The 22,309-nt window shown below is 37.1% G+C and overlaps 2 protein-coding genes across 2 annotated transcripts; both read right to left on the reverse strand.

Annotated features, from left to right (window-relative positions):
• Positions 1–6,126: 6,126 nt before the first annotated feature.
• Positions 6,127–13,864, reverse strand: LOC104102007 (uncharacterized). The gene is made up of 3 exons (XM_070188472.1): positions 13,761–13,864; positions 6,399–6,557; positions 6,127–6,305 (listed from the first exon to the last, which is right to left on the reverse strand). The coding sequence occupies exons 1-3, from the start codon at positions 13,807–13,809 to the stop codon at positions 6,178–6,180; spliced, it is 336 nt and encodes a 111-aa protein (XP_070044573.1). The 5' UTR covers positions 13,810–13,864; the 3' UTR covers positions 6,127–6,177.
• LOC117278170 (uncharacterized) lies at positions 10,126–12,358 on the reverse strand. The gene is made up of 2 exons (XM_033657611.2): positions 11,167–12,358; positions 10,126–10,825 (listed from the first exon to the last, which is right to left on the reverse strand). Exon 1 carries the CDS (start codon positions 12,341–12,343, stop codon positions 11,636–11,638), a length of 708 nt encoding a protein of 235 aa, XP_033513502.1. The 5' UTR covers positions 12,344–12,358; the 3' UTR covers positions 10,126–10,825; positions 11,167–11,635.
• Positions 13,865–22,309: the final 8,445 nt, after the last annotated feature.

Below are 22,309 nucleotides of genomic sequence, written 5' to 3' on the forward strand. Positions count from 1 at the left end.
GGAAGTTGTTGAAAACTGAAAAAAATCTTGTTTGCATAGCTGGACAAGGCAAGCTTAGCGAGATGATCGGCTACCCGGTTAGCCTCCCTAAAGAAATGGATAGGAGTAACATTGGCTTGGTTCTTGATACGTGAAGTATCCTCAATAACTTTCTTCAGTTTTTAGTTATTGGTTTTTTCCTCCTTGAGCATATTCGTTACCAGCATAGAGTCGAGTTCAATGGTGAAGTTCGAATAGCCATTTGTTGCACACCAGTTGATCCCAAAGAAGGCAACTTGTGCTTCAGCACAATTGTGACTGCTGCACTTTGTTGTGGCAGATAAGGCCATATTGAAGTCACCTTGATCATTCCTCAAGGCTCCACCTAGGCCAACAATGTCATTTCCTTCTACAAAACTTCCATTTGTATTGAGTTTAAAGGAGTTGCAATGAGGCTTCTCCCAGCACACAATGATGAACTCCGGAATAGGTTGTAATTTCATCATCTTCTCACATAAATTGACCCAAGGAGGGAAAGCATAAGCACCCTATTAAAAAATATATAAACAAGAAGGGACAGTACCAAAAAGTCATATAAAAGCAGAATAAAAACAATAAGATAGTAAGGTGATCAACAATGAAAGAAAATAACGGTTAGTCATAAAAACCTACTTCCAACAGAAAGCGAGATTGCATGTCAATACTACTGTTATGAACACTCTAGACTACCGACTCTACTATCCTAATCCTCGATCTCCATACCTTCCTATCAAGGGTCATGTCACTACTAGAAATCAGGGCTACTGCAACAGTTCTTAAGCAACAGATTTTTGCAAACACTCCAGATACAAATGTACCGATGACACAAATTACTGCCCAAAACTATCCAGTGAACGTGGGCAGAGATTTGTATGAAGAGAGAGAGGAAGATGAACTGATACAACAATGCCGGGCAGAGGCAGTAAAAAGAGGTGATTTATCACCAATGCATAGTGCACAAAGTAAGATGACTCATACAAGGAAGAAGAGTTGGGACGGCAAGGTGAATGAGGAAGTAAACATTAGGCGACTCCCAATGAGAGTTGCCAAACAAAAACAGGCAGCCCCAACTACATCTACAAGGCCCAAACGTTCAATAAAAAAGTCATGAATTTTGAAGATATTCTGAAGAGGTTTGATGAAGATGATCAATAACTACAAATTGAAGAAGTTACAAGTTTGGGCAACAAGGGACAAGAATCGAATTCCTACTACATCTTATTTTACCATTTTGTTAGTATAGTCATTTGTAATATCATCACGGAGTATGTTATAAACTCTATGATGATCATAGAATATTTAGTGCTCTCTAGCTCTTTCTTTTTATATGCTTGTTAGTAGGCGAGGATATTTATGCCTCAATAGGATTAGTAATGTAAGGTTAGGCCCAGTATGTGGTTGCTCATGTCCTGTACCTTTGGAAAGACATCCAAATGGCTATGAGATTATATGCCCTCGTGAGACTTTGCCGGCAGATCCATGATCCTCTACATGAGGCTGCCATCATAAGGCAATGTGAGGCGCAGAGGAGTGATTATATAGCCAAGGCATACAGGCAACACTACTGGTGCTATTGTCCCCCTTAGTTGTAAAAAAAAAAAAAAAGTTGAACTGTTTAGTGCTTTTTCTTTTATGTAAAAAAAAGAGTACTTCTGAGAAGCTGTGTCTATTTTTAAGATCTCAGATTATTCATGAGATAGTTAGATTATGTATAAAACAAGAGTACTTACAAGGAACTTAGTTTGTGCTCTCCTTGTATGCCTCTTTATTAGAAGCTCTCGTTGTTAATCAATATCATTTCAGCAAGATCTTTATCAATGAGTCTACAACTGAATCGTTTACACCACACAGAAGTCCTTAAGATGAAGAACTGAATTATATAAGGAGCCATTGCACTGAGGAAATCACAACCACAAAATTCCCACCTCCATGTGGAAAAAGCATGTGTTTAGTAAGCTTTTATGTGATATCTAAATTTCTGGTAGTATTTTTTCTTTTGGGGAATCTAATATTCTAGTATCCTTTCCAGGTTTCTTCTATGATGTGTTCCTTCGTAATTTAAATCTTCTACAAGTAGATAGCATGAAAAATAATCTGATACTAAAAAAATCATCAAGAATTTGTACTTCAAGTGGGAAGAAAGCTTATACAGGTATTAAAATTAGTAAGGCCTGATAATGATATACTCTGTTCCAGGAATATTATATAAATTTATCTAATCATGCATGTATTCTCTAACCATTTTATTTCATAATAACAGTGAAAACTCAAGTTGGCCTTGAAACGTTTCAACTGTTATCTTATTTCTAATGCGTGTGATACTACTTTTAAAATTGGTATTGCGGTCAGCTACCTTCTTTTTGTTATCTATTAATTAACACTTGCTTTATTTAATTGTAGGCATGGATTATGAAGATCCAACAAAGAAGAGCAACTTTGTTGTAACGTTCTTATGGATGTTGTATTGACAATACTATGATGTTCTCATTCTCACCTGTGCCATTTCTATCATGGCACGTTGATTTTCCTTGGCATGAGATGATAGGTTTGTGCATTTATGCACTTGCGTTATGTTGTTATCATAATAGAGAATGGTTTTCACGAGTCACGACCATTAGAAAAAATGACAGCATCAGGGGCTTGTGGTTTTTCTGTCCACTTCTGGTGCTTTTTATATTGTTCTGTGCATTTCTTGGTTTATAACTTTTAGTTATTCCAGAAAAAGCCTATCTCATAACATTGGTTCTACAATAAAACTTTGATGTGGATTTTATTCTTGTGCTGCAGGATATGATACATTGTGACCGTACCATATGAAATTATTATTTCTATCTGTTAGTTCGTCTACCTTTTACTGGATTATAAATATACATACAATCAAATTTTAAGTTGCATGTTCTCAATTTACAATTTATAATCAGCTTCTCATATTGTCATGCTATTTGTGTGTTCTCTTTGGATTTTGATGGATACTTCTATTGTTGGATAGCAGTTTATGTTATTTTCTGCTGCATCATTCATCCCGCACCACAAATTCTAAATATCATGTTACGTTACGGATATCATTGAAGTTTTATCTTAACCTGAAAATATGTAGTGCCTAGCGTTAAGTGTTCTGAAGCTATTCGAAGCTCACCAAGCTATGAATCACTTGAAGTTGAACCAAATTTTGCTCACGGTTGAAGAAAGAATGGTAAGAGACTAAGAGAAAAAGTGGAAGTGTACATTATTTGACTTCTGCTCACTCTTCACCAGTTACATGTGAGTTCTAATACCTAGTACTGAATACCTTAACCAAATGTTGCTGCTCAGGACTTAGACAAATGGAGTTGCAGGATTCACTTAACTTTCAAATAGTGAGTATGATTGCTTTGGCATTGGCCATAGTTCGACTATCATCTTAGCAGCACCAGGTATATATCCATTAAACTGTGAACTGAGTTCAGTACAGAACATGACCTGTGAAACTTGAATTGACTCCCCCTCAAACACATGGATCAGAGCTTTTCTTTCTTTATCAGTTTCTTGTATATGGCTAAGGAGAAGTTATAATTCCAAATCTTGTTACAGGTTTCATTTGGTTATATGAATGTTGAGGATTTGTTGAATTATTATCTGCACATTCGTCCAAGTTAATGTTAATACTTAAATTATCATTAAGCAAATTACAGGTTCTGCCAATTTCTCCGCGTTGACAATGCGATTGTGAAACGTTCTTGATGGTATTATTTTAATTTTGGACCTGTCTGACTGATCTCTTTTATTGCTATATGCATATTTTCCTGTGCTAATACGTGTTCTTTTGAGAATTTGTAGACATTTTAGTTTAGGGATAATATTTTTATGACTAGTTCATTGAAAAATAATGTGTAGAATCTAATTTACTTAAGTTAGGTTTCTTAAATAGCTATTTTAACTTAATGAATATATGCAAATCTGTTGTTTGTCTTTATGTCTGATAGCATGTATCCAGATTATACCGATAGAACTTATTTTAGTTCATTTCATTTTCATAATTAATTTTGTTAAGGAGACAACTATTTCACCTTGAAATCATATTTTAGGATTTTTCTTATTAAAAAGTAGCATCTGTAATGTATTCTTTTCCAACTTTTTTTTATCGAAAGTGGTCTATTTGTCTTATTATAATTAGCATCTGCAATGTATTTTTCTCATACGTTTCTATAGAAAGTGGTCTTGTAATTTTGCCATAGTTGTAAGACATTGAAGAAACCTGTAATAATGAAATTTGCTTGTCTGTTGTGATCCATATATAAATGCACAAGTGAATCTAGCTTTAGAAAAGTTCTAAATATATTCATTGCCTGGTATATCTACATAGAATTCTTACTACATTAAAGAATATGTTCGAATACTTTCTTGAATCTGTTAGACCTCTATTTTGCAATATATTTTTAGATGCTTGTGAACCTGATATAAAGAATATATCGGTTTATTCGTGTTTGGTTCCTGTGTGAATCAACCTCTCCAAGTTAACTAATAATTTGTGGAAGGTTAAGGACATGACGTCAACTCCTATATTAGTATGAACTCTTATTTTCAAACCTGACTAGCGAGTCCTATTGTTTGAAACTCTTTGTGATTAATTTGAACTCTTTCTTTTACAAGTGTCTGGTATTTGCAGTGATACTTCTTGCTTAACATGATAACTTGTCTGCCTAGCACCTTTGCCTACTTGTCCATGTGGTTATATGATATGTTTTCTTACTGCCTAGCATTTTAAATCCATGAGAAATAAAGAAATTTTATTGACAAGATATTCCGATTGCTCCATTTGGTTAACAGAGATGTAGTTCTTTATCAAGTTAATTTTGAAATGTTAAATTGTAGTTATTTTATGTATTATGATATTTGTGAGTTTTGTCATATCTATTTCAATCTCTGTTTTACTATCACTCTATCATTACCATTCACTTGAATTATAGTATGATGAAAGATGGTCCTCATCTTGGTGCTTGACATTAAAAGGATTCTTTTTGAAACTTTTGCTTACTTTGTTTTTAGTATCTTTTGAAGGTGGAGCAAAGGAACAAAGGGTAGACACATATGGTGAAGACCTTAATTAGAGTGCTGGTTGATTATTGTTGAAACTTCATATGTTCCGGAGATCATTCAAACATTTTGCAATCTTATGTATATTAATTTTGCATTTGTAAACACTATTGTATAATTTACTTTTATGGATATTACCTTTAAATATTTTGGATTGTTGGATTATGATATTATTTATGATAGTTTCTGTTTGTGATTTATATAAATTTTTGTACATCGTTGCTTTATTAGCATGTTGCAATAGCCTTAAAAGGCCGTTGCAATAGATCTTCACAACCGTTGCAATAGCCTATTTACCGTTGCTATAGTCTCATAAAAACGTTGCGATAGTATTTTTAACCGTTACAAAAGGCCCAATAACTTACATAGCGACGGTTAAGAACTGTTGCATTTGCCTTAAATAACCGTTGCACTAGGCAGAGTTATCGTAACGACTGTAAGCCCGTTGCCATAACAGTCTATCGTAACGGTTTTGAAACCGTTGCATAAACCGTTGCAATAGATCTATTGGCACGCGACCTAATGAAACGGGCCCTAAACCGTTCCAATAGATCAAGAGCAACGGTTTTCCTATCTACAGCAACGGTTTTGCAGCCGTTGCCATAGGTCAAAATTCCAGTAGTGTGTTCTCGGCCATAATAGTTAATAATTCAAAATATTTAAAATTATTTAAGAAAAACATAATCAAAGAAGAACCTATTTGCCTTCTCAAATAGTGATGTTGCCATATAGATTGAAACATACAGAGTATTATTTCTAGAACAATAGATAGATGGGCACAAGCTATTCTCTCCATCCCAATTTATATATGTGGCATTTTTCATTTTTCGAAAGTTAATTTTCCTAATCTGTGAAGTTAAATCGGATTAAATCAACTCAATATTTTAAAACTAAAATTTAGATATTGAAAAATATTATAAAAAGTACTATAAATTGTAAATCTTCTCGTGTCAATATGATGGGAAAAAAATTAAAATTATGGTCAAAGTTTACAGAATTTGAATATGAAAGAGTGAAAAGTATCACATAAAGTGATAGAAGGAGTAATATGGATAAATGAAGAGAAGAAGAGTATGATGTTATTGATCACTTACAGCAATGTAAATGTCCCTTCTGAAGAAGCCATAGAAAAACCACATAATGGCGCAGAGAGTGAGGAACAAGGATAAAGTGAAGGGCATGAACTCTACGCTCTTCGTTCTTATGACTTGCCTCTGCAATCCATATACATAAGAGTTTGCTAGTACTCTAAGCATATATTAAGGGATAAAAGAAAGAAATAGAAACAGACAAGAATGTGTTGAGACCATGATGCATAAAGGAGCAGCAAAGACAGCAACGTTGATAGCAGCACAAATCCATCCCACAATCGTCACTCTTTCTGAGCCTTGTGCAAATGCATAAGAAAATAGCATCACCATTCCTAGGGCTCCCACTTCCAAGACCGTCAGCCATCCCGTGAAGATCTGCAAATAGCCCAAGTACTAGAGAGTTAATAAAATCAAAGCCAAAAGGAAGCAAAACAGCGGTAGGAAATACATACTCCTACTATATTATACATATGAGTTATTTTATGTCCTGGCAGTGTAAGAAAAATAGTTTATATGATTTGATCATTTATAAGGTAAATACAAAGAATTATCTCTTAAAATAATTAATTAGTAACCTGTTAAAAATGTAACTAACTTGATATAGCATGTTAAACGACACTAATAGTGTAAAAGAATCTTTGCATTGTTAGTGTATATACTTCCTAAGTTTTATGCACTACAACAACTACTATGTCTCAGACCCTAACAAGTTGGGGTCGGTTATATCATGAATCCTCATTTCTCCATTTAAGCTCAACTTATGTCCACATCATATCAAATGTTAAGTTTTATGCACTAACAATAAAATATTTACACAATCAGACGGCTTATGAGGCCCGGTATGTAGTTTAAGAAAATAATGAAAACTTTTGAATCTTGTGGTATTAAACTAAAAATGTGTAAAATGTACTAAAATGCGTTTTGAATCTTGTGGACTTAAACATGTCATATAGAATGTTAGACTCAAGGAGTTAGTACAAAAGATAGAAAGGGATATTCTTTTTGCAACAGAAAAAGAAAGTAAGACACTTAAGTTGAAACTGAGAAAATAATTATTAGCAAATGTCTATAATAAACATTTATTGGTAACTTGGTAAAATTGATATCTAACCTACTACAATATTAAACTACAGTAATAGAATAAAAATCTTCATAATGTCATTATATATAAACTAATCCTATAACTTAAACCATATTCACGTATATATGCTTTTATTAATCTATTTCTTTCTTAATGAGAAAGAGCAAAGGGGAGGTTGCTGGAGTTCACCGGAGACTTTCTGGGTGCGTAAAAGAGAAAAAACCGATATAAGCTAATTCAATGACACATCCAAAGGCGTTAATGCTGATGATAAGGTAGGCATTCTTTTTTAGGTAAGCATAATATAGCAATAGTCCTGCACTGAATAGTGCTACCAAATATGGTATTGCTTGAAATCCTTCTGATGATTTCCTTTTGTATATTGTTACATTTGATACATCTCTCAGATTGAGAGCACAAAAGAATGGAAGTCGAGTGTTTCCATGAGAGAGAGAAGAAGCTTCTCGATATTTCTTTTATTATCTATTGTAAGAGAAAAAATGAATTAAAAGTCTGTACAGAACAATAAAGCCTAGTTAAATATAAGATTAGGCCGGGTCCTATTACTGGCCCAAAGTAATCAGCCACTATCAAAATGGGCCTAGTTCAACAGCCGCCTTCAAGCTGGAGGGTGACACAACCCCCAGCTTGCGAATATGAAGATGATGAGCAGGCCCAGGTAACACTTTGGTAAGAACATCAGCCACTTGAGAAGCGCTGGAAGTGTGAAGAAGACTGATCAGGCCATCCCCAAGCTTACCACGAACAAAATGACAGTCCAACTCAATGTGTTTAGTGTGTTCATGGAAAACTGGGTTTCTTGCAATGTGGAGGGCTGCCTGATTATCACAAAACAAAGGAACGGGTAAAGAAAGAGAAACTCCAAAATCAGACAACAATCTGGTGAGCCAAGACAACTCTGCCACAGCCTTACTCATGGATCGATACTCAGCTTCAGCGGAGGAGAGGGAGACAACAGGTTGCTTCTTTGATTTCCAGCCCACAAGCTGCCCCCAAGAAAGATACAAAAACCAGTGACTAACCTGCGACTGTCTGGGCAAGAAGCCCAATCACTGTCACAATAAATCTGCAAGGACAAGTCATGAGAGTTATTGAGAAAGATTCCAAAGTCAGATGTGCCCTTGAGGTATCTCAGCAGGTGAAGGGCAGTCTGCATATGTGGAGCACAAGGAGACTGCATAAACTGACTCAGATGCTGGACAGCAAAACTAAGGTCAGGCCTAGTGTGTGTCAGAAAGTTCAGCTTACCCACTAGACTCCTGTACTCTTTAGGTTTGGGCAAGGGAGTTCCAACCTTATCTTTCAACTTCACATTCAACTCAAGAGGGCAAGTGACAAAAGAGCAATCAGAGGAATGAAAATCAACAAGCAAATCATGAATGAACTTTTTCTGATGAAGAACAACCCCAGAACCAGTGTATAAAACCTCAATGCCAAGGAAGTAGTTAAGAGAGCCCAAGTCCGTAATCTTGAATTGGTCATTTAGAAAGGACTTCAAATCAGCCAATTCAGCTAGATCACACCCAGTCAAGATGATGTCATCTACATACACATCAAGATGACTAAAGAATCTCCAGAACCCTTGGTAAAAACAGAGTAATCATTTAAGGAATGAGAAAAGCCCTTAGACCATAAGGCTTGAGACAATTTAGCATACCATTGTCTGGAAGCCTGTCTTAAACCATAAAGAGATTTCTGGAGTTTGCAGACTAAAGGAGCAGAAGAAGAGGAAGAATGAGGAACAGTGAGACCATGTGGCAGCTTCATGAAAACCTCTTCATCAAGGTCCCCATGTAAGAAGGCATTATTCACATCTAGTTGAAAGAGGGGCCAGTGTTGCTTAACAGCTACAACAATTAGAGTTTTGACAGTAGACATCTTGACCACAGGAGAAAAGGTTTTATTAAAGTCAATACCCTCAACTTGAGTGTCCCCCCTAACTACCAACCTAGCTTTGTATCTTTCAATACTTCCATCAGCCCTATATTTAACCTTGTATACCCATTTATATCCAATAGGTTTCTTGCCATGAGGCAATTCAACAATGTCCCAAGTTTTGTTGGCATCCAAGGCCTCAAATTCACATCTCATGGCTGCCTGCCAGGAATAGCAATAGCCTGAGAGTAAGAGTAAGACTCAGGAATATGAGGCTGACTAAGAGAAGGAGCATTGGAGACATACCTGGAGGGAGGAGGAGAAGAAGTGGAGGTGCAGGCATAACTTTTGAGATAGCTGGGTGGATTGTGTGGCCTGGAAGATCTTCTCAAAACAGGAGGAGGTACAAGAGGGATAGAAGCATGAGAAGGAGAAGAGATGGAGGTAGGAATAGAGAAGGATAGAGGAGCAGTAGAAGGATAAGGTGAAGGGTCGGAAAGAGAGGAAGATAGAGGAAAAGAAACCTCATCAAAACAAGCAGAAAAGGGAAAGGGGAAGACCTGAGGTACAACATGAGAGAATTGGAAGAAAGGAAAAATGTGTTCATATAAAATGACATCTCTTGATATAAAACAGGTGTTATTCTGAAGATTAAGGAGCTTGTAGCCCTTTTTGGCAAAAGGGTAGCCAATGAAAACACAAGGAATAGACCTGGGATGAAATTTATCTTTGTGAGGGGTGGTGACAGTTGAGTAACAAAGGCATCCAAAAGCTCTAAAGTGGTGGTAAGTAGGAGTGGAAGAATGAAGCAATTCATAGGGACTTTTGTGATTAAGAAGAGGAGAAGGAAATCTATTAATCAAATAGGTGGCAGTTAAGAGGCAGTTACCCCAAAATTTAAGTGGCAAGTGAGATTAAAATAAAAGTGCCCTAGCAGTCTCTAGTAAATGTCTGTGTTTCCTTTCCACAATACCATTCTGTTGAGGGGTGTGAGAACAGGAGGTTTGGTGTACAATCCTTTTTTCTGAAAAGAAAAGGCAACCAAAAGAACTAGATCCCAGCTCCAAAGCATTATCACTCCTAACAGTTTGAACTTTAGAGTTGAATTGGGTTTCAACCATAGCAATGAAAGCTTTGAGAAATTCAAAGGCATTACTCTTGGCCCCATTAAATGTGTCCAAGTAGCTCTAGAGTAGTCATCTACAATGGTTAAAAAATACCTAGAACCATCATAGGTCGGAGTAGGATAGGGTCCCCAAGTATCTATGTGTATTAGCTGAAAGGGCTAGGTGGAGTGAATAGAACTATCAGGGAAGGATAACCTTGTTTGCCTAGCTAAAGGACAAACTGGATAATTGAATGACTGTTTGGAAGACAATTTGTAATTAAGACTAGAAATGCACTTCATTTTAGAGAAAGGGATGTGGCCAAGTCTGTAATGCCAAACAACATCATCTTTATTCACATTATTCAAAACAGTATTGGTATTTACAATGGCAGTATCATCAGGTACAGAAATATGAGCAGAAACTAAATTAAGCAAACAAGAATTAAGGGAATTAGAAAGAGGTAAAGTAGATGATGTTGTAGGCTTGGCATTCTAAAACAGTTTGTAGAGTCCATTGTCCAATCTACCAAGAACCACTGGCTTCCACACTGAAGGGCCCTGTAGGGTACAAGCAGCCTTGGTAAATTGTACAATATCAACATCATGGGAAAGTAATTTGTACTCAGAGATGAGATTATGTTGAAAACTAGGAATATAGAGCACATTATGAAGAACCAAGTCAGGGAACAAGGCTAATGATCCAATATTAGTGACCTTAACCTTATACACATTAGGGAGAGAAACAAGGTAGGGTACAAGAAGTGTTTGAACATTAAAAAGCAAATGTTTAAGGGAGGTCATGGGGTCAGATGCCCCAGAGTCTATCACCCAAATTATACTATCTATCTTAGTCAGCATACATGCACCATAAGATACACCCTTGGGAGGTAACAACTCACCAGCAAAATTGGCAGAAGAAAAATAGTTGGTTGAGGAAGTAGATGATGTTGATGGAGACAGTTGAGATTGCTGAAGGAGTAACATTAGCTGGGAATATTGGTCCTTGGTAAGACTAGGAACTGAATAGGACTGTTCAGGAGCAGAGGCACCTTCAGAACCAGCTGACATAGCAGAAACACCAGAAGTATCCACTTCAGCATGGGCAGTAGACCTTCTGGGAGGAGGAGATCTATTTGATTTGAAATTTGGAGGAAAGCCATGGAGCTTGTAGCATTTATCAATGCTATGTTCAGATTTCTTACAATACTTACAGACAATAGCAGACCTGTGAGGCTCAAAAGATCTCTTAAACGTGGCACTAGACCTTTGAGGTTCAAAATTTATTTTGGGAGATGGAGGAGGCCTGGATACACCATCACTGAAAGAAGCAGAGTTGGAAGCAAATTGAGTTCCAGCAGAGACTTGTTTCTACTTTTCATCAGATAGCAAAATCCCATATATATTACCAATGGAAGGTAAGGGCTTCATCATGATGATGTTGTTTCTTATTTGCACATAAGTGTCATTCAATCCCATAAGGAACTGGTAGACCTTTTGTTCTTCATCTTCAGCAGCCTTACCCCCACAAGTACACATTCGAACTCTCCCAGTAGACAAAGATGCAATCTCATCCCATAGTTGCTTAATTTTGTTGAAGTATGATGCTATGTCCATGGACCCTTGGGAAATATGAGCCAGTTCCTTCTTTAGCTCAAAGATCATAGCACCATCAGCTTTCCCATACCTCTCTTTTAACTCAGTCCAAATATCCTTAGCAAACTCAGAGTATTCAACAATCCTAGATATTTCTTTGGATATAGAATTAGTCAGCCAAGAGACCACAAGGTTATTGCAGCGTTGCCACTGTCTGGCTAGAGGAGAGCCTTCAGGAGGTCTCTGAGAAGTACCATTAATGAAGTCTAGCTTGTTACGAATAGATAGAGCAACTAGGACATTACGCTTCCAACTCCCATAGCAACTTCCATCAAAAGGACTGGAAACTAAGGAAGTTCCTAGCACGTCTGATGGATGAACATATAGATGGTGACAAGGATGGGTATAGCCATCTTCATGGAAAATTAGGCGTGAGGGAGTGGAAGAAGTCGCATCAGCACTGGTGACATTATCGTTTGTCATTTTTAAGCTGATTGTCTATTAGCCAACACAGTACATACACATCTACGGATCAAATAGGCATGCGATTCACAACAATGAAGAATAAAATGATACGAGGTTACCCAGCTCTTTTCACGACCGGAAAAGAGGAAACAACCTTCAAACACCAACGAGAAAGAAGAATCTTCGGCTAGACAGTAGACGACTTCGAAACCCTAGCTCGGGATGAAAACCACGAAATTCTCAAATCTCATCACCAACCGAACAATTTGAGATCACAAATGTTGAATATATGAGAATCTGACTAAGAAATCAAACAAAAAAATAGTAGAAAACCCTAGATGAGTCGAACATCATCTCGAACAAAATGCATCTCTAAAATTGACGAAAACAGGATCTATCGGAAGCGAAGAACGTGTTATAGAAGGATCTACGCTCTGATACCATGTTAGATTTGAAACATCTCTCAGATTGAGAGCACAAAAGAATGGAAGTCGAGTGTCTCCATGAGAGAGAGAGAGAGAGAGAGAGAGAGAGAGAGAGAAGAAGCTTCTGGATATTTCTTTTATTATCTGTTGTAAGAGAAAAAATGAATTAAAAGTCTGTACAGAACAATAAAGCCTAGTTAAATACAAGATTGGGCCGGGTCCTATAACTGGCCCAAAGTAATCAGCCACAATAAAAATGGGCCTAGTCCAACATATATTTTTTAAAATGTTGGCCTGGAAAATAAAAAGAGAACGAAATGGAGAAATGCAACTTAATTTTACTTGTCCATCATATATGTTATTATTATCTGAAAAGTTCTGAAATAGATATGAAAACTCTCTTACATCGGTGCTAAGAACACTATGAATGACACGATATTACCTACATAACAATGGAACAGATAGGGAACTGAAGTTAGAGATTGAGAGACCAAAATGAAGATATAAAGTTGATGAATGATAAAGGTGCATTTTACTCTGATTGCAGGTGCCTTCTAACTAGCATGGGAAACCCTCATGTAAGCCAGGTCTATAGGAAGAGAAATTGAGTGTCGGATTGTCTTGCTAAATGAAGAACGACACTAAATGCATTTGAATATGTACGTTTTGTATTTTGAATAGTGATAGAAGACAATTCCCTACAACTATGTTTAACTAACATGCCCCGTCCGTTTCAATTTAAATGTTTGACTAGGCATGGATTTTAAGTAGAAAAAAAGGAATTTTTTTAAATATTGTGGTTTTAAAGTAAAATTGTGTGTAATGCATGTACCAAAATTCTTTTTGAATCTTGTGGACTTGAATTTGCCATGTGGAATATTAGAGTAAAGAGTTACCAATTTTAAAAAGAGACATGCTAAAAAGGAAAATAAAACACTTAAATTGAAACGGGGAGAGTAATATATTTTCCTTTTGCGTAAGAAAAAAGAGAAGGGTGCATTTTAACGTACCAAGAAGGCCAAACATGAAAGACAAGTCATGAGCACTTAATTGCGCCATGGTTATCTAAGTGAAGCCCTTTTTGAGTTTCAAGTGCTGAATGCTCTTGTGGATTTACAAAAGGGACTTGAAGAAACTATGCACACTGCAAATGCTATTTTATAGTGGAGAATTACAACAACACAGAAACAATGAACAATAATTCGGTAAAGGAAGCAATTATGATGAATTCGGTAATATTGTTTGGCAAGAACTTATAAAGCACACACTTTTTTCTTCATTTTGTGTAGCCCAAGAGATATATCATGAGGGCTTAATACATACAAAATCTGCGGTGCCAAATTCAAATGACAAATACAATAATAACAACACACGTAACAGAGTGAATATTGATTACATCATTAATAGTAGTACTATTTTTAGTGGACTAGTACTCGTTAAAATGAAAATGCCGTAGTACACGTAGGGGTGTTCAAAACCAAATCGAAATCGAAAATCGAACCGAAACCGAAGCTTAATGGCTTATTGGTATCGGATTAACGGTTTAACGGACGGGAAACAGATTGAAATTTTTTTATTAACGGCTTATCGGTTTGGGGGCGGATTATTCAATTTTCTTAACGGATAATCCGTTAACCAGTTAAGAATATATATATATACATATATATATATATATACATATATATATATATATATATATATATATATATATATATATATATATATATATAAAATTTATTTTTATCCATATATATATTAAATATCAAAAACTCTTCCACTTCTTCCAGCTATTTGCTTAGCTTATTCTCCCACCCTACTATAAGATTGTTTAAGCTGCTGTCTATGGTTCACCTCTGCTTTTTTTTTTTAAAACTAATGCCTGTTGTCTATGTTTAATAGAAGAACAACACTGTTGTTGCCACAACTTTTATCCCACAATATTGACGATAGTACTGTCTTGAATTATGTTCTGGGGAAATAGCGCATCTGTGTTTCCTGTAAATTGTTTACTACTTATAATCCATACCTATTTTTATACATAACTGCCTTTTGCTCGGTATTGTTTGTATGGTTAATGATATAGCGTGAAATACCTGGTTGAGAGTTTAAGTTAGAAATTTGAAATTGTTGTTTGAACTTTGAAGCTTCATAAATTCAAGCTCTGTTAGGCATTAGCTGCAGGCCAAACATTTCTGTGTATTCTGCTCACTTATGGATTAATCATTTTGAAATATGTATCCTGGACTCACTTTGAATATAGACTGAAATTTTCTATTCTGAATTTGTATGCTAGGCGTTAACAGACATATGTATGTCTGGACTCATGTAATGTAGTCTGCTTTGGGATTTAATGGTAGGCGTTAACATACATGTATGTCTGGACTCATATGTAGTCTGCTTTGAGATGTAATCTAGCCTACAATGTGTTTTACTTTTTTCACTCTACAACACATGACACACTACATCATTCTTATGTAGGCATTAGCAGACATGTTTGTCGGGACTCAATGTGTAATTTTCTATTATGAATTTGTATGCTAGGCGGTCAACAAACAATTAATGCACGCAATATAGATTAAATTAGGCCGATAAACCGCCCGATAAGAGCTAAACCGATACCAATCCGCCTGATATCTTATCGGATGGCTAGCGAATTAATACATTTAAAAGCCGATAACTGTTAAGCCAAACCGTTAAAAGTAATTAACCGCCCAATCCGCCCGATAAGCAGCCCTAAGTACACGTATTGTAAAGTGCAAACCAAAATTTTACATCAATTTTTAGTAATATTATTGATTGTAGGAAATAATTAAAGGACAAACTGGAACTTTCAATTGGTTTTGGCTCTTCTAGTCCACCCACCCATGTAAGATGTAGTTTTGGGTGATTGGTTAGAAAGAAGTTTTGGTTTGCATATACTAAAGAAATAAAGCGAAAGTTCTCCATTTCTAAGGCTTGAACTTACAACCTCTACTATAAAGTAAAAAGATCTCAACTATCCTATCATATTCACGGGGTCACGGCCCATACGCAACTACCTAGGTATTATCCGCTTTGCGGCGACCCTTTCCATTCCAATATGAGATTTGCTGAAAGCAAGTTTTTGCAAGGTGTATACGGATAAAATCGAGGATAGAGTTATTCCCGATTTCCCGTTGCGAACGAAGAACGATGTTACTTGTTGCTGGCTCGGGTAAGCCCGAAGATATCCACATATTGGACCAAGAACAGACGAATGATATAACGGGTCTCGAGCATGGCCGAACCGAGAGGGAATCAAGCTCGAGTGAGATGAAGAATCGAGGGTAAAGGAAAGGCGGTTGAAGGAGACAAACGAGAAGCCAAAATATCCTCCATCAGTCGGATATTGCGGTGCGGATCACGCTCGGTATTGGCTGCAGATCTTATTTTCGTGGGAAAGAAGGAAGGAAAAGATTTTTATTTCATTTAGACTTATACTAGGGTTAAATCTCCTCTACTATATAAAGAGGAGGACCCCATTATTTTTCGGACTTACTTTTTCACGCATAATAAGGCAATAAAATTTACTTTAGCTCTCAGCAATCGTTTTAAGCGTTCTTCAGTTATTTACTCATTTATTCGGATCCGAGCTCTATCTCAAGGGCTCAATCGAGACCGATCGCTGGCATTTAAGTTAAACGCAAGGCTTAATTACTGCGTCACTTTGGTTTGATCATTCCATCTTATTTCAATTCAACTTTTTACTGTTCTTTGATCATTTGTGTTAAATTAAATCATATATCCTTTAAACCGCATGCAAATTTAATAGTTATCCATTTTAAGGGTAAACAATTTTATTATGACCCTAGTTTCTCTCCATAGGATGTCGTGATGACACCTAATCTCTACGACTAGGTAAGCCTAACATTTGATAACAATTGAACAGATGTAATCAAAGAAATACTAAAAACCAGTCTGATAAACTCATATAAACTTCTGAAAAACTTAATCTTAACCATGCAATCCCAAAGAACTGTGGAACAGAGTCATAAGCTCTATAAAGTAAGCTAAAGTGTCTAGTTCATCAGTGTCCAAAGAAAGTACAACGGTAAATAAGAACAAGGGAAGGTGACTCTGAGGCCCGCAGACGCGGAGTATGTATACCTTGAAGTCTCCAAGAAGCAACTCAAATCAACTCTAGCGTCCGGCACGGGTAGACATACCTGGATCTGCACAAAACGTATGCAGAAATATAGTATGAGTACACCACAATAGTACCCAGTAAGTATCAAGCCTAACCTCGGTAGAATAATGGCAAGGTCTGGTCAAGACACCCACCAGGATATAAATAAATAGAATAAAATCATAAGAATGAATAATAATAAAAAGCAGAGAAATAACTAATACGAAACAAGATAAAAGCATGAACTCATACCGAAAATTAAGCATGAAAGTAACATAAAATAAGCTGCTAAAGAGAACCAAAATGATCATATATGGACAACAACTACTAAACATGGAAAAAAAAACAACTGAAACGTTTCCACCAGAACTATTTGCAAAATGAGATAAACAACAAGAATCACAACGAGGTACTGCCTCGTGTACAATAAGATTCACCACCGAGGTACCGCCTCGTATAAATAAAGAATCACAACGGAGGTACCGCCTCGTATTCACAATTCACAATATCAATAAAAAGCTTTCTTTATACCGTCGCGTGAGCCTTACATTTGAAATAGGTTTTGAAAATAGTTTTCCCGAAATAGCTACACGCACATTACCTTATCTTATGACGCTGCGTGGCTTCACGTAGTTCCCCTACAAGAAACACAGATATAAGTCCCACCTTATACCTCCGCATGCACATTAACCGCAAGCCTTATACTGCCGCATTCCCTTCAATATCACATTAACCGCATGCACATTAACTGCAAGCCTTCACAAGTGCCCATATATCAAAATTTGCCAATAATCAACAATATCAATGCTTCCACAACAATAGCCCATGGCTCCACCACGATGGGTACAAGAATATCAACAATAACAATGAATGTAAACTGCCCAACAAGGAAGTTGTTTCAACAATAACAATCTCGCCTCAATATGATAACGACTTTCACAACCTCAACACCAACACCTCAACAATGAGATAATGTATAACAACAATATTAAATAAGAATGACTCTCAATGGAAGAGATAACGTATAACAATGACTTCAAATAGTGGAAATCAACAAGGAAAGAGATAACATGAACAATAACTTCAAGTAATGATAATCAAGAATGAAGGGGATAACACGAACAATAACTTCAAAAAATGATAATTAACAATGAAGAGATAGTATGTAACAATAAAAGAGGCAACAAGTTCAACTAAGGCATGAGAGCACTTTATCAAGTAGGATGTGGAACAAGTAAATTAAGGCATGTACGAATAGACTAACAAAAACACGAATAGATTAACTAAGAGGATTGAGAACGTGATATGGAATTTCAACTAAATTGTGGAATATAGTCTAAATAGCCTAAACCGGTCAAATACCATGTACACCCCGTGTACCCACTCGTCACCTTGCGTACACGGCTTTCATATAGCACAAATGAATCAAATCAATACTAATCCTAAGGGGTAATTACCCCACACAAAGTTAGGCAAGACACTTACCTCAACTAGGTCAATTCAACACTCGAAAATAGCTTTTTCCGTAAAATTCGCCTCCACACGGCTCAAATCTAACCAAAATCGATTTAATATCATCAAAAAATGCAAGGAAAATCAATTACAATAGATAAAGCTAAGATCTTTACACTTTTTTAAAAGGTCAACAAAAGTCAACCCGGGGCTCGCCCGGTCAAAACTCGGGTCCAATGGTAGATTCTGACTACCCATGACCTCACGAATTCATATATGTGATTAGTTTCAAAATACGAGTCCAAATCGACTCTCAAAACTGAAATTCTTATTTTCCAAAAATTTGACAAAGTTTCACAAATTTTCACTTTGATTCACATGATTTTGATGTTAAACTCTAAGATATATTGATGGAATATGATTAGAAATAGATTAGAATCACTTAACCAAGGTTTGTAGGTGAAAATCCCCTCTCCAAATCGCCTCCTACCGAGTCTAGGGTTCAAAAATGAGAGAATGAGTTCAAAAATCCCGTCTCCCAACCCTTTAACCAGCTGCAGATGTCGCATTTACGACGCAAGGTTTGCATTTGCGAACCCTCGCAATTGTGGACCAGGAATCGCATTTGCGAACCCTGACAGCCTAAGTCAACATCGCATTTGCGATAAAGGCTTCGCAATATCGAATCTGGGAATTTCGCAAAAGCGAACAAATATTTGCAATTGTGAACTCAGTCCAAAATCTACTACCTTTGCAAATGTGAAGGGGAAGTCGCATTTGCGACATCTGCCACCTTATTGTCACCTTCGTAATTGCGAGGCTGGTGCTCGCAATTGCGACATCAGAGCACTAGCACAACATCAGTTCATTTTTAAGCTCAAACCATTCTGATACATGTCCGGAACTCATCCTAGCCCTCGGGGCTCCAAACCACAGATCTACACAAGTCTAAAAATATCATACGAACTCACTCGTGCAATTAAAACACAAAAATAACATCTAAAACTACGAATCGAACACAAAAACTATGAATTTCAAAGTAAGGTTCAAGAATTTCTAAAATTACAAGTAAACGTCCGAATCATTTCAAATCAACTCCAAACGATACCAAATTTTGCAGGCAAATTCTAAACACCATAACAGACCTATTCAAAGTCCCAAAATCAAATTCCGAGCTCGATAGCTAAAAGTCAACCTACGGTCAAACTTTTCAACTTCAAATTGCCAAATTTTGGCAAATCAATATAAACCAACCTACGGACTTCCATAATCAATTCTAGGCATATGCACATGTCCGAAATCACAATACGAAGCTATCGGAGCTATCAAAACACAATTCTGGGGTCGTTTTCACAAAATTTAAAGTTTGGTCAATATTTTCTAATTTAAACCTCTAAGTCAAAAATCAAGGGTCTAAATCGACCCGAAAGCTTCCTGGAACAAAACTAACCGACCCCGCAAGTCATAAAACCATAAACATACATGTGTGAAGCATCAAAATAGGGAACGGGGCGCAATTACATAAAACGACCGATCGGGTCGTTACATTCTCCCCCTCTTAAAACAAACGTTCGTCCTCGAACGTGCATAAGGACATACCTGAAGTGGTGAATAGATGAGGATAGCCACTCTGCATATCGTGCTCGATCTCCCAGGTCGCCTTCTCGACCGGATGACCCCTCTATTGAACCTTTACTGAAGCAATACTCTTTGATCTCAACTTCCGGACCTGTCTGTCGTAGATAGCCACAGCCTCCTCAATATAAGTCAAATCCTCGTCCAATTAGACTATGCTGAAGTCTAGAACATGAGACGGATCATCATAATATTTTCGGAGCATAGAGACATGGAACACCGGATGAACCGCAGATAAACTAGGTGGCAAAGCAAGCTTGTAGGCCACCTCCCCAATCCTCTCAAGGATCTCAAAATGTTTGATATACTTAGGGCTCAACTTGCCCTTCTTCTCGAACCTCAACACACTATTCATGGGTAAAACTCGGAGCAAGACTCGCTCTCCAACCATGAAAGCAACATCGTGAACCTACTGATCCGCATAACTCTTCTGTCTCGATTGGGTTGTACGAAGCCGATCCTGGATCATCTTGCCTTCTCCACAGCATCTCGAACCAAATCAGTGCCTAATAACTTAGCCTCTCCCGGATCAAACCATCCGACTGGAGAACGACACCGTCTCCCATATAGGGCCTCATAAGGAGCCACCTGAATACTCGATTGGTAGCTGTTGTTGTAGGCAAACTCCGCAAGTGGCAAGAACTGATCCTAAGCATCCCCAAAATCCATAACACAGGTGTGAAGCATATCTTCCAATATCTAAATGGTGCGCTCGGACTGTCCGTCCGTGTGAGGGTGAAATGTTGTACTCAACCCAACCCGTGTGCCTAGGTTACGCTGTACAGCTCTCTAAAACCACGATGTGAACTGTGTACCCCGGTCAGAAATGATGGATATCGGTACGCCATGAAGTCAAAAAATCTCGCGGATATAAACTTGAGTCAGCTGCTCTGAAGAATAGGTAGTCACTACCGGAATGAAATGAGCCGACTTGGTCAACTTGTCCACCATCACCCATACTGCGTCAAACTACTTCTGAGTCCGTGGGAGCCCAAAAATAAAGTCCATGGTGACCTGCTCTCATTTCCACTCAGGAATCTCAAGTCGCTGAAGCAAACCACCGGGCCGCTAATGCTTGTACTTCACCTGCTAATAATTTAGGCACCAAGCTACATACTCGACTATGTCTTTCTTCATTCTCCTCCACCAATAGTGTTGCCTTAAGTCCTGATACATCTTAGCAGCACCCGGATGAATGGAGTACCGCGAACTGTGGGCCTCCTAAAGAATCAACTCACGCAAACCATCCACATTGGGCACATATAACCGGCCTTGCATCCGCAACACACCGTCACTCCAATAGTAACCTCATTGCCTTCGCCGTGCTGAACCGTGTCCTTAAGGACAAGTAAATGGGGGTCGTCATACTTGTTGCACCCTATTCTGCACTAGTCAAGACAGGATTCAACTTGTTATTTCTCTGTTGTTGATGAAAGAGAGTCACCGCCTAATATTTAAAGGTATACTAGGGTACCTATTTAATTACTAAGTCATGTTCTTTGTTGTTCTGCTAACCTGTGAGATTATGGGTAAGAGTTCTTATTCTTCTAAGGGGAAGGTGTTAGGCACCCCTTAAAATCTACCTAAGGTAGCTCCATAGAATTTAGACTAAGTTGGGATCAATTATTTATAAAATGTTTTGATTAGTAATAAGGAATGTTGCTTACTATATACCTAAAAGGAGAGTATGGTATTGATAGAAAGAATGTGAGACCCTAAAGGGATGCGAGTTTATGGAGAAGTTCATAAGATATGTTGAAAGAGCTTTGAAATTGGTATATAAGTGGTCTAGATTCTATAAGTTTATAAAAGAGATTGAGTCATGAAAATACTTTGATTCTGGGGCTGGTTATTTACGTAATTCTAAGGGGTGTTTTGTAAGAAAGCGAGTCTAAAATTTCCTTAGATTCAGAGGGTTTTCAAAGAAGAGGTTATTACCCGAAAATTCCTTAAGGGCGAGAATTCTTGAAGTTCTGAATTTTCTTTTGAAAATGAAGTTGAGATCTGATTTCTCCTTTTGAAATAGAGTTGCCGTTTTGCTATGTTCTGGATTTTAAAAAATTTTAAAGGAAAGAAAGGTGAGTGAAAAACATAATAATTTGCGAGCAGATTATAATTAGTGAGTTAAGGATCTACTTCTAACTACTTTCCCTTTTAAATCCTATATTGTTTAAGGCTTGCTTAAGTTTATATGATACTAAAGCATGAAAGAAAAGCATGTGATCTAATATATGAGTGTTATATACACGAGAGATAAAACAACAACAAAGGCATAACAAATGCAACCAACAGTAAATTAAACTAGCAGAAGCAGTAAACTTAAACTAA

This window comes from Nicotiana tomentosiformis, chromosome 11 (genome assembly GCF_000390325.3).
Source record: "Nicotiana tomentosiformis chromosome 11, ASM39032v3, whole genome shotgun sequence".
In the NCBI taxonomy this organism is placed as follows: Eukaryota; Viridiplantae; Streptophyta; class Magnoliopsida; order Solanales; family Solanaceae; genus Nicotiana; species Nicotiana tomentosiformis.